Source organism: Malaya genurostris, chromosome 3 (genome assembly GCF_030247185.1).
Source record: "Malaya genurostris strain Urasoe2022 chromosome 3, Malgen_1.1, whole genome shotgun sequence".
Taxonomy (NCBI): Eukaryota; Metazoa; Arthropoda; class Insecta; order Diptera; family Culicidae; genus Malaya; species Malaya genurostris.
This window is the reverse complement of record NC_080572.1, coordinates 160,544,649-160,557,989: the sequence shown is the minus strand read 5'-3', so window position 1 is coordinate 160,557,989 and position 13,341 is coordinate 160,544,649. Positions and strand designations below refer to the sequence as shown.

Below are 13,341 nucleotides of genomic sequence, written 5' to 3'. Positions count from 1 at the left end.
TCATTATGATATAAATTAGCAGTATCGATATGACGTTGGCCGGCATCGTGAGCTGCTTTGATCGCAACAATTCCTTCCTTTTCTTTTGAAAGCCATGTTCCTTTGGATATTTAAGTAAAACATCGGCTAAATCATTCCCGAATTGTTATTGTCACTGTATCAACAAACAAACTCGTTAGAATTCCCCGGAATATTTTTTTATTTTCACAATTATTTTTTCTGTATGTTTGAGGTTGAGGTTGGCCATGTTTTGTAGTTGAATAGTGCTAAGAAATAAATATAGTTTTCGTATTTGAAGTCATATATTCCGATAGAGGATTTCATCTCTCTGTCTCCAACAGATATAAAACCTACTCATCTATTGTACCAACAGATTGTTCACATCCGAATGATACATATATCATAAACTTGAATAATACATCGAATAAACCACTTTGACATGAACTGTTTGGGGTTTGAGCAGTTAGTGGAATGAAACTAAACCGCTTTTAAAGAAAAAAAAATTAAGTTTCCTTCAAATTTGTTTTCTCAAAAACAATCCATTTTCACTTACAAACTAACACTACTTCTGATGCTAATCTGACAAGTGAATTAGAAACAATCGTTTGATTGTATTATGAGATAGATGAAAATCGAATACATTGGAGCAGTTTTTCAATGTTCGACACATGCTAGAAAAGGGTTCATTATAACCGTAACTTGTTCTTGCGAAAGGTAATCTCAGGAAGGGATGAGCGAAAGGTAAAAAATGCAGGTATTGATACTTGTGCACTCAAGCCTTATTTTTCCCTTAATCAGTCAGCTGCTTTCAAGCATCACACAAAACTGAACTGCGACGAGAAATGTGCAAACCCATCGACGCCAATCGGACATGCTCAAATGCTTCCGCTCGTGAGATCCTAATTATCGCATTTTTTTTCTAGCCTATGCGCTAACTGATGGATGAGTGCAATATTAAGAATTCGAAATTTGCCAGAGTTAGTCGTCTCTCGGATGTTGAGTTCTTTCCAGCATCTATGCGTTCGAAGGCTTGTATTGTGAGAGCTCTTTTTATACTAAAACCGTTTGGTTCAAAAAAAGATTAACCAAATAATGTTATTCGTTCAATAAACGCGAGTTTGCTGATGTTGTTAATGAAAATCCAAAAGTTAATTATCGTGATAACGACTGAAGTAATATTCGTTTTTCTGAAGTGCGGGAAATTATAGATGTGTGTTTATGAACAACTGGAGTGAAACACATTTGACTCACTTTAAATCAGAATTTCGAAAAATGGGTAAAATCAACTGGTTTATCAATTTTAATCTGCTTTTTTTAATAAGTAAGTATGCTCTTACGAAGTGAGAAAAAAAACAATCGAAAAATGTTGAAAGAAAATAGGTTCTTTTTTCTGCGATATTGCTTCTTAGAGCCGAAATGAAGATGTTCTACCCGTTTTCATTGCTATTCGGTGATTGAAAGTCCAATAATTCGCAAAATAACGAGGTGTCTCTACAAATGAGATGACAATTAGTACAATAACCCTAGTTGAAAAATTATCGAAATCGAAAATATTTAGGTCAGTTAAAATATAGTTTTTAATGCTGAATGTGACGTCTTTTAATGAAAAGTTTCTCCTCTATTCGTTTTTTCATTACTGTTTAAGGACAGATGAATTCCAGCTTGCCTGTGTAAACTTTAAATTTTACATATCAAAATTGTACGAAAACAACGAACATTTTTTTGGTTTGGTATCACAACTTTGTCTGACGCATTTATGACTCGTATAAACCACACGACACCAGATAACTGTGGTGAATACTTCTTCATTTTCGTGTTGCATGATTTCAAATAACTGTGCTCGATAGTGTTCTGTATGGCATTGGAGTCAATTAGCAGGTGCTACGAGGATATATGGTAACCGTATTATTTAATACGAAATGTGATCCCTTCAATGTATGAATTGTGTTTTAACTACAATACTATTTTTCTCCACAGATATGTCCCACGTCTCTAGTTTAGGGTTTATTTCATTGTAAAATTGCTCTATATAAATACATAAATACATGGGCAACATGTTCCGGGCAATCATCGATATGTAGATATAACAAATTCGAGATATTTTTTTTGGTAAAAATATGTTTAATTATCAAGTGTTAAATTAAGTACTTTTAAAACTGCATATCAAGGTGAAACATTTATTTGGCTACATATATCCTATTGTTATTTTCGGCATAGGAGCAACTGTTTTGTTTTTTATTTAGTCAGAGTACCTCTACCGTGTGTTGATAAATCGGTCACAATTTCGACAGATCAACATACATAATATCGTTTTCTTTTGACTTACTTTAATAGGAATGTAGGTTTAATTTTGGTTCTTGTAACTAAATAATGAATTTGATTTTTACTTAGTTATATGTTATTAATGGATTATCAAATGAATTAGCCTATGTCCTTTGGAAAACACACCCTATTATCCTAATCCTCACATCCCGTCGATGATCATGGGTGCGCATTTCACCGTTTCAAACCCGCGACACCAGTGTATCCGAAAGAGCGAGAAAAAATAGGAAGGAGAAGGGAGATAAGGCTTGAAAGATGAAAAGAGCGAGATTCGGTCGTGAGCTGCGGAAGTGTTAGGTCGCAAAAAGTCGAGAGGAATTTGGAAGTGGATATAATGTTTTTTTCCACGTGCTGTGAACATTATCGACGGAAGAGAAGGCCAACGCGAACGAAGACGACCAGATCGCGGATCCACCGGGTGCAGCCGGCTGTTAATTGGGTAAAGGAAACAACCGACGGTTCGTACTTTTTGACCGTTGAAGGGAATCCGGCCATCCCGTGTAAGGACCATCTTTTGGAGTTAGTGGTGATTCAACCATTCGAGTGCGAGTGGTGCTGGTGGCCGGCAAGCCCCTCTACGATATCGCCGTGTCACACGTGTGCGGTCGAGGGAAGCGAACGTTTTGGAGGGACATCCCGGTGAGGTCTGGTTGAGTCTGGCCCCCGCTCACCGACGCTTAAGCCGATGAGCTTTCCCGCCGTATACGAGCATCTAAATGGAGCCGTCCTTTCCAGTTGCAGGAGTATCCGGAATCTACGCGTGTTTTGTGACCCTGCACGGCTTTATTCTCCAGCGAATTACAGCGGAATGTTTCGCATCAATCTCGCAGGTATGAGATACCAAACTCTCGTTCGTTCTGCACGTTAAACAAGCTGCATGGGCCCCATCGGTTCCAGTTCGGCCGCATCGTTTCCTTATTCCCATTTCCCCAACCAAGAATGTAAATCCCTTCAATGAATGATTTAAATTGAGATAATGGTATTATATTTTTCCTTTTATTGAACCATAACCTATTCTGTATGTCGTTCTGGATTGTGATTCGTAATAGTTGTAAATAACGGTCGTTAGTCCTCCAGAGCAAATAGTGGAAAAGCCGACCCTGAGTATAGAACCATTGCCCATTGTTACAACCGGTACCATGTATGAGGGTTGCTTGATAAGTTTTGAGTAATGGCAACACTTGTTTCAATACATAAATTTGACCTCAGTATCGTATAGGAGAAATTATTATAAAGCGCGCCCTGCTGGCCAAAACGCCACCCTTCCTATTTTAAGCATTCAAGACTTTGTTAGGCAAAAGTTTTGTCGCTAACACTATCTTTTCGTATTATCTTTCTGCTACGCAAGTTTGGCAGTTGTCGTTTGCTGGAGAATATGAAAAAACTGAAAATTAAATTAGGCAGCTTTTACAACCAAAATCAGCGTTGGGAGGATCGAAATTGTTGCTTCTTAATTTCTATTAGTTGATTACGCAAGTAATTTCTGATGCAAATAATCCTTTTCTGCTTTTATTTTATATCGATATTCCAAGAGGCATATTGCATATTGTGTCTCTTGTTGTGGGGCATACCACTGATTTGTTGAGGCATATTATACTGATGCTGGGGCATTATGTCAATGACAAGCGAAAAAACAGAGAATGTGGTCGTTTTGGAGTATGTATTTGCATCAATCAATTTTCCTCACTTCTACCGGAATCATTGAAAATTATGTTCCTCTGGTGTATTGCAATGAAATACTCACATTCTCGTAGAAAATATATTAATACATTTAGAAATATATCAATGTTTTCTTAAGGGGGGATATTACAACAAGACCTGAATAGTGCATTCTTATTTTTCTTTCATTATTTTTCTTTTCGTCACCTTAGCCATGCTGGAAATATTGCAACTACTAAATTCATTGAAAGTAGTTTTGTTTTATTTACATTTAATTTAATATTATTGCGCAACGAAGTGTGCCAAATTTAGCTAGAAGTCGTATACTTGAGTGTTTTAAATTGTTTGCGTACACAGAACAATTTGTCATTCGAGTCTAGCTGTGCTATTTATAGTGAGTTTTAAAATTTTATTCTGCGAAAACTGGAATTATCTCGAGAAATTTTTCGTTATATGATTTATTACGACTTCCAACGTAATTTATCTCAACAACAGTGCACTGATCAAGTTGCATTCGATAGTAAAGTTCCTTCGAGGGCCACCGTGCTTCGAAGGTTTTCCAAATTTAATCATAGTCGCCGTGTACTCCAGAAATAATTTGGAGAGGGACGTCCAAAATCAGCTGTTGTGCCAGAAAATATTTATGCTGTGCATGACATCATAAGAGTTCCAAGACCAGCCATATCCAACAAAAGTTGTTCGTGCAAGGAGTATTTCGAAGTAAATGATCACCTGTTTCTTCGAAAAAACCGTACATATCGCCCTTAGAGCAACCTTGAATAAGCAAATCTGAGTGGTACATAATTATTTGTCTATCAGAAGTTCTCGGAAAAAATGAGGAAAACGAATCGCTATTCTCCATTACGATCATGCGACTTATTACACAACGCATCAAACAAATGACTTTTTGAACGTGCAAAATATCGAATTGCTGGGTTATCCACCTTATAGCCTTGATATAATCCCCAATGACTTCCTAATAATCCCTTACTGCGGATGTGTAGTGATAGTTAGGAAATGTTTTGTTTGAAATAACTCGTTGCAACTTTTTGGTTAGTTTATTGTTACAATTGACCCAACATATGAAAGATAGATAAAATGTAATCAAAAATAAAAACCGGATATTTGAGCTTTATTTACCTGTCCATGTCGATGGGCAGGTTTTGTTATCTGAAATCTGTACTAGACGGTAGACAGTGCGTATCAGGGTCTATTACTGCATCGATCTTAATCATCAAAAACTGTTGTACCATGTATTATCGGTTTGTCTCACGTTGTTGTTATCTCTACGGTGGGATTTTCTTATCGGCAGAATTTAAGTGAAAATATTTTAACTTCGTTGTCGTGCTATGCAGATATTGTTTAATATATCGTATTTATTTCAATTCTAGTCGCCTTAGTTAAGGGTTCATCAGCCATCACAGACGACCAATACTTGGCAATCGTTCTCTCTGAAGAGTCCGATGTTGACGAGGATAATAGTTCGTACACTGCAGTGACATCTGCTGAGCTTAATTATCCGTTAGGCTCTACTTTTAAATATTTCGTAGTAGCAGGTAATATATTTGTTGGGTAAACGTTTGATCATTAAACTAATGCTGTTGATATTTTTCTGTTCGTAGAAACATCTACTCGATCCCCAGTGCGAAAAAGGTTCAGCACTGCGACGCCCACAATGGATATAATAACTGTAGTGTGGTACGTTGCAACATTGGTGGTATTGATATCATTTTTCGTGGTGATGGCCTGTGCAGATACCAGTAAATGCCTTGCACCCAAACCACCAGATGAGGAAACGCCTGTACCACCTACTCCGGCACCTTCATACCGTCTATTTGCACCTCCCAGTTACGAATCTGTTATTCAGAAAAGTTTAGACAGCATCTACATCATTCCGGTGCATTCTAGTATGAGCAGCCAAACAAGTTCTCAATCAACTAGGCACTTGGTTACAAATCTCCAGGGTGTGATGGATCATATAAACGAATCGGGAAGTGCTAGAAGCGAACCTGAAAATTTTACGTGGTGTGTTACGAATTCTGAAAATCGTCTCTCAGTGACTAATATTAATTCAAGTTTGTGCATAGTGAATGGCTAAGAAATCTCAATGTTGGATGCACAGTTTACGTGGATACCTAGTAACCTGATATCGATTGGGAGTCTAACGCAACAAATCCACGCGTTGTGAAAAACAATCACTTTGATTGTTATGATGATTCGACAACACTGTTGCGAATTTAGGATTGTCAGAACTGTGTCCCAAAATATTACAATGACGCATTGAACGCAATCGCAATTTCATGTTTATGCTAGACGAAGCGACGTAGTGTTGTTCTGCTGATAATGAATAATAATTTACCTCGCCGTTATTTATTAGAATAGTGCAAATCTGAAGTCCGAATGTAGAACGTATGTGTAACTGGTTTTTGTTCAGTGTGAGCCAAAGTTAATGATTATTATACTAGTTAATTAGTTTACGATGCATATCGCCATGACTGAGAAAGAAGTGAAGACGATGTGACTTGAACAGTTTTGTTCCAATAAACAAATTATTGCAATAAAAATGTGATGTGAATTATTAAATAGGTCGTGATATTTATCTGAAATTGATTTCATGTGCACACTGTTGAATAAAATCTTCTTTTGCGCCATTCGTTTGATTATTGCATTAGTTTTTTTGGTTATTTATTTATGGTTAAGGTATATTCAAATCCAAGTTTCGTAAGTGAGGAAGAAGTTAGAAGTTAGTTCTCGTGTGATCCAGCAGAACGCAAAAAACAAATCAATGAAGTTAACCAGCTTAGACATTGCTAAAAATAGAGACAGGCTTAAACATTGCTAAAAATAAAATTAGTAATCGTAACAGTACACCAAAATTAGCAAGTCTATGAAATATTTCAACGTTTAGTGATGTTATGTACTTTTAATGAATTTGTTAGTCCCTTTCTCGATGTCAACTGAAGACTTAATGCTTTTGACTGGCTTGTGATTTTGCGAAGAAATTGTATTTCTCATTTTGTTTTCATGTACAAAAGTGACTACTTGAGTAGTGACACTGAAATATGAAATGAAAGCATTTATACTATTCCAAGCTTTTCAAAAAAAAAAAAAGATTCTCAATAATTACTGAAATCATTGGATGATTTCATCCGTTGTTAAGCTTCGTGTTGCAATTTTCGTATTACACATGCTGGTGATAATCTTTCGATGATCAGAATTGCTCGCTTGGTTTATATTTCTCGAGTTTGTATCTATGTGTTGAAGCGAATTGGGACGTGATAATTAAATATTCATTTAACGGATAATTTCTATCTACCTTCATAACTGGAAATAAGGATAGCGAGATTAGATGATTCAAAAGAGTGGTGATAAATTAATCAGATGAAAATTGTGAAAACTTTCTCTGAAACAAAAAAGTCTAGAACGATCTATGTATTTACATAAATCGACGCATGTGAATACAGTAGACAGTTTTGGTAGTATTTTCGTTTCATTGTGTTTAGAAGTACGTTTCAGCGATTTACGAAAGATGGCACCACCAGCAGAATTAAGGCAGGACTGCTAAATTTCATTATTCATATTAAAAGTTTGGATATCTGTCAATAATATTGCATCATATTCATGCATTCTTATCGATGTCGGGTTTGTAAAAGTAAGCGTTATTTGGGGGAAATTGCTTCAATTCTTTACACAGTCTTAGCATTAGCTCCTGGAATTGAATGATACTGAAACGCGAAAATATTTTAAAGATGGAAAGTTGGAGAAATGGTTGCACATGAGCAATTCCACGCCAAATCGTCCAAAATTGACAAATTTCTGGCACGGTCACCTTGGATACGCAAGGCACTTTACATGTGTGATCGTTATAGCAAATGAAGTATTTTTCACTGGTCTAGAGATTTTTTTACTTAAGACTAATTTATGAAAACGGCGTATGTGTTATTAGTCACATTATTTTCAAACAATTATAGCTACAAAAATTATACATTAAAAATATCTTTCGATTTTTCGTGAAATCAAAAATAAAATTTATTTTTCAAAAATCTCAGTTCTTCTACCATACGATTTTTTAAAATTTTATATCACAAAAAAACGTCAAGTTACAAGGAAACTAATAAATGTTTTAGAAAGTTGGAGAGATGATAAATAAAAAAGTTTCGCGAGGAAAAATTTCTTAACAAATTTCGAAAAACGATGTTTTTATATGAATAAATGTATTTGAGCAATGAAATATTATTTTTCAAGCTACGTTCAATGGAAAAACTCATAGGAAGCTACTTCCTAAATGCAGTCATTTTCGAGACATATGAGGAACTAAATAGAGAAACTGGATATTTCACAAAAATACGCCCTTTTTTAAACTAGTCTGAGTTCTGCATCGCCAAATTTATTATTTTTGTAATCCTCATGAAATTATGAATAAATTATTCCCTAACATCAAGACGATGCGAGTAGCTGTTTTCGAAATATTTTGAAAACAAAATCGAAAAAAATCGCTGGTTTATAAAAATACACATTTTTTATAAATTAGGTGCGGTTTTCCATAAACAATACCAAGGCCCCAGAATCCTAATTGTATAAACTTTCGCATTTGGTATTGAATGTTCATGTTCTCTTGCCAATCTAGCTCTTGTTGCCATTCGTTCAATATTTCACCACAGATAACAGATATACAGACTCGAACAAAATTTTTCAAAATCCTGTGTAAATTTCAAATTTGCTATATGTTGAAAACACTACTGCCACCTACTCGGCTGTTCGCAACGATCTTTGAAAACGTTCCACTACGTTCCGGAACGATAACAAAATCCTCCTGCCTGTTATAAAAATACAACTACACACTACACTACAAACTACAACAATTTCAACAGTTATCACACGATTTCCCAAAGTGTTAAAGACATTTTTATTTCCATGTCGCATAAATCACACGAGAATTCGATCGGAATAAAACAAGAAAAAAACTTGTTATTTTAACCAACAGCAAAACAAAAATCTAGCCTGAAGTGAATGTTGCACCCAAAATTGTTGCTCAGTGAAAGCGGCACTCAAATCGTGGTGGCACCTCGTGTCGATTGTGGTGACATCTGCAAGTGCTCGCTGCGCTGGTTGAGCAAATTTTACACACAGTTCATATTTTAGCCTATATATCTTTTATCTGTGGTTCCACCGATTGCATCACATGGTCCCTTACCGTGCGAGGTTGCGAAGAAATGTCACTCCGAATCAATGTTGTATTTTGTTTTAAATTTACAGAGGCTTGCGAAATTTTTTCAATATTCATATTGAAAACCTGCTGTCCGATACAAAAATTGCCTTTTTTATATTTATTTGTTATTGCTGTCTTGCGCAGCAATTGTGTCATGCTTCAAGACTTCTGATATTATAACAAAACCCAAATTTTTAATCGTGTCTGATTCTTTATAATATATTACAAATGTATAAATTATTGCTGGATCATCATTGACTTTGAACAGCATCTTGAAAAACGAATGAACAATCTCGGAAATATCACGAATTACAACTACTTCTCCTTCAGTTAATGAAGATATCGTGTCTTTCAAAAATTGAGCTTGTTTTTTTTTATATAGTCATGAGTTACAAGTTTTTCTAGTTTTTCTGTTAAATATGCTACAAAATCATCAACAGGTTTTGTTAAGATTTCTAGATCTTGAATGGCTGCCGTTGATATGTCACCCTATCAGCAGGCGGTTCTATTTTGTTGGTCGTTGAGCGCTTATTGAACGACAAACTGCACGAAATATTCGTTCAGTTTGATGGAACGGTTTGTTGTTGTTTTTTCTCTTGCAAAAATAGTGTGAAATCTAGGTGTTACCTTTATATAGAAAGAAGATTTGTTGTTATTCTACGTGAAGTAGAAGTATTGTACAGGTATGTAGTGTTAGTTTAATAAAATAAGTGGAAAAAACTTCGGAAATTGTCGGTGGTGTAGTGATTTCAATAATAATAATAATAATAATAATAATAATAATAATAATAATAATAATAATAATAATAATAATAATAATAATAATAATAATAAAAATAATAATAATAATAATAATAATAATAATAATAATAATAATAATAATAATAATAATAATATAAATAATAATAATAATAATAATCCTACTACATGTTGTCTGCTGCTGATTTATGCTGTTTAAATTAACTTATATATGCAGAAACCGGTCTTCCGGAATTGGAATGGTGATTAAAAAATGCAAAAAGGATCTCACTTTTTTTTCAAGATGATCAAATCGATTTTCACAAACGTTTAGGTTCAAAGTAAAAGTCTTACAGCTTCATACGGACTTCCGGTTCCGGAATTACAGGGTAAACAAAATTTGTTGAGTTTGTTAGATTAAGTTCTAACAAACTTCCCAATTTCTATTCAATGAATAATTGTTTTTGAGAATGATGTTATGAGTAATTTGAGAAAAGCATCATAACACCACTAGATGGATTAAAGCAGGATTTTATAAATATAAGAAATAGGTATAGAATTCGCTCAAACTTTAGAAAAATCTTCCGAAACCCGGAGGGCCGAATGGTATACACCATTCGATTCAGCTCGACGAACTGAGCAAATGTCCGTGTGTGTATGTGTGTGTGTCTGTATGTGTGTTGTCAACAAAGAGGTCGAGATCTCAGAGATGGCTGGATCGATTTTGATCAAACTAGTCGCAAATGAAAGGTCTCCCCGTCACCAAGAACTTATCTCAGTTTTTGCGGTATTCAGTTTTCGATTCGGAAGGTACCCAACAACACATCGTAGTGCGAATTCTACGATTTCTCAAAGATGTCTACACAAATTTTCAAACAGTTTGAATCAAATGTAAACTATACAGCTCTTGAGGTGGATATAACTGACTTCGGCTACACCGATTTTAGAATTCCGGTTCCAGTATCGAATCGTTTCTCAAAGCTCAATCGTTTTCTCAAAAAAGTCCAAATCAAATGTCAACTACAAAAATTCAAATTAAGGGATTTATGGTCCCATACAAAATTAATGAATTTTATCCGATTCTGGAATTGCAGGGTGATGAGTTTTTAAAATTCATACCGATATAGAAGATGACACTCCGAAAAAGCTTCAAAGTTGGACTCAAAACTATTGGAATTTATACGTTATATTAATTTATGGCCATACGAATCATTTTCGGTTATGCTGGTTCTTGATACTGGTTCTGGTAGTACCGTGAATAACCGTAAGCTCTAAAATGGAATCTATTTCGACATCTCATGGAAGGTTCAATCGATTATTACACGTTTAGATTAAAATTCGATCCGATTTGCAGTTTCAACATTACAGGGTAATGAGTGAATAGAACTTTAAATTGACGCTTGAATATCATTAAAATAATGTCATGCGAACTAAAACACCGAAGAATATTCATGCAAAAAACACATGCGGATGATAAAAAAAAGGTAACATCTCACTGATAGGTGGATTAAGAACGTTTTTGGCAACATAATCGTTCGAATACGACATATGTAAATCAGATGATGGCCAAGAAGGCAGCATTTTCGAGTTAAAAAGAATTGCATATTTATATTGATTTAATCTACTGACAATAATGAATGCTGGAAGAACATAACACCCATATACCATTCGAATCAGTTCGTCGAGGTCAGCAAATGCTTGTGTGGAAAATAATTTCACTCAATTTTCTCGGAGATGATTCAACCATTTTCTAAAAACTCAGATTCATACGAGAAGTGCTTTCAAACAAAGCCTGGATTCGACTTCTGGTTCCTGAGCTACAAGAAGCTGATATGTCAAACGAATTTAAAATAGTGTAACTCATTTTTCGTCTTCAAAATAATGTCATGAGAACTAAAACACCGGAGAATATTCATGCAAAAAACTCATGCGGATGATAAAAAAAGGTATCATCTCACTGTTAGGTGGATTAAACACGTTTTTTTTTTAAACTAAAACCACATATGTGTACAATACTTGTACATCACGTAGAATAACAACAAATTTTCTTTCTTTATTAAGGTAACACCTAATTTTCACACTTATTTTTGTAGGAGTAAAAACAACAACAAACCATTCCAGAAAATTGAACGATTATTTCGTGTAGTATGCCGTTCAACACACGCTCAACGATCAACAAAATATAATCGCATACTGAGTGGGAAACGAATGATGTCAGTTCAGCTGTTTTTCAAAGAAAGGCGGATCATACAAAAGTAAACAATCCGAATGTTTTGCTTTGCATTTAATACTATAACATTTTGCATTAGAAATTCTGATTCTACAAAAATCTCAATCTTAATCTCAAAGAACTATACGTAAGTTTCGCCCTCCGTGCTCCATACCAACAAACAAGGCGATACTTCATTTGCTAGAAAGGCAGGGCGAAACTGTATTTATGTTCGTTGTTAAAGATGGTTTTTGTACTTTTTACTACTAGAAATAGTAAATGAAACAATGAAATTACCCACAGATCTGTCTTAGTCGTAGAAACTCATAATTCACACAGGGAGTATAGAAGTAAATAAATCGAAAGAGGGCGAAACTCTTTTAATGTCAATTTATTCAGTGGATATAAAGGCATAGTGAAAAAAAATGCATACCTTCAAATGTTAAACCAACAGTTCATCGATATTATCGATAATTGAAACCACAGTCGAAACATTCATTCATGTTTTTCTCCATTTGCTGTCAATGTTAGATTCACCTTTTCGTTGAAAAACAGCTGAGTTATCTGTTATCCACATCTCCACATCTGCTCTATTCTAAACGTTTCATTCGACTTATTTTAAGTATTAGAATGAGAACAAGGAATTTTAGCAATTAAAATGCACCACATTTTTCCGTTCAACGCCGAGTATTTCTATTAGTATAATAATAAAAGAAATCAATCATTGGAGTTTTCTTAAAACAAGCACTGAAATAATCAATTCCTGGTCATTTCAAAACGTTTGAAGCTTAAAAATTACGCTTATGGAACCTATAATTAAGAACTACGCACAAGACGACAACAAAAATTCCTCAATACTTAATAAAATAATACTTATCTTCCAGCAAACTGCTGCTCTGACCTACTGGCCGGTAACCTTGATCTTGCTAGATCTTTCATATGACTTGACTCATGGGTATGTTCTTCAAGCTACGTGATCGTACGCACACGACCCGCTTACATACCTTTGTTTATCGATCGTGTTACTACCTTCAATGTTGGTTTTATGTTGCAAACATACATGCATCTCGCATTGTATGGAGTCGGTTTAAATATGCATGTTCAGAAACATTCACAGACGTTACTGAATCAGATGTTCTAACTGTGAAAATGGATACGGATTGTAACGTTTGCCTCGAAGAAGCGCGTTTTGTGAGTATGAACA

At 34.9% G+C, this 13,341-nt stretch overlaps 1 protein-coding gene across 2 annotated transcripts; it reads left to right on the top strand.

Annotated features, from left to right (window-relative positions):
* Positions 1-973: 973 nt before the first annotated feature.
* Positions 974-6,594, top strand: LOC131438431 (uncharacterized). Of its 2 annotated transcripts, none has more exons than XM_058608448.1 (3): positions 974-1,321; positions 5,373-5,537; positions 5,604-6,592. In XM_058608448.1, the coding sequence occupies exons 1-3, from the start codon at positions 1,219-1,221 to the stop codon at positions 6,077-6,079; spliced, it is 744 nt and encodes a 247-aa protein (XP_058464431.1). In that variant the 5' UTR covers positions 974-1,218; the 3' UTR covers positions 6,080-6,592. The 2 variants fall into 2 exon arrangements, with proteins under 2 accessions (XP_058464431.1, XP_058464430.1); XM_058608447.1 differs by lacking the exon at positions 974-1,321 and adding an exon at positions 1,329-3,152 and having other exon boundaries at positions 5,604-6,594.
* Positions 6,595-13,341: the final 6,747 nt, after the last annotated feature.

What these genes read in the sequence shown, in the direction of transcription:
- LOC131438431 (XM_058608447.1), top strand. Translation starts at nt 3,008, where the DNA reads ATGAGCTTTCCCGCCGTATACGAGCATCTAAATGGAGCCGTCCTTTCC. An exon ending in GTTTCGCATCAATCTCGCAG is followed by an intron (nt 3,153 to 5,372) that starts GTATGAGATACC and finishes TTTCAATTCTAG; the next exon opens with TCGCCTTAGTTAAGGGTTCA. An exon ending in TAAATATTTCGTAGTAGCAG is followed by an intron (nt 5,538 to 5,603) that starts GTAATATATTTG and finishes TTCTGTTCGTAG; the next exon opens with AAACATCTACTCGATCCCCA.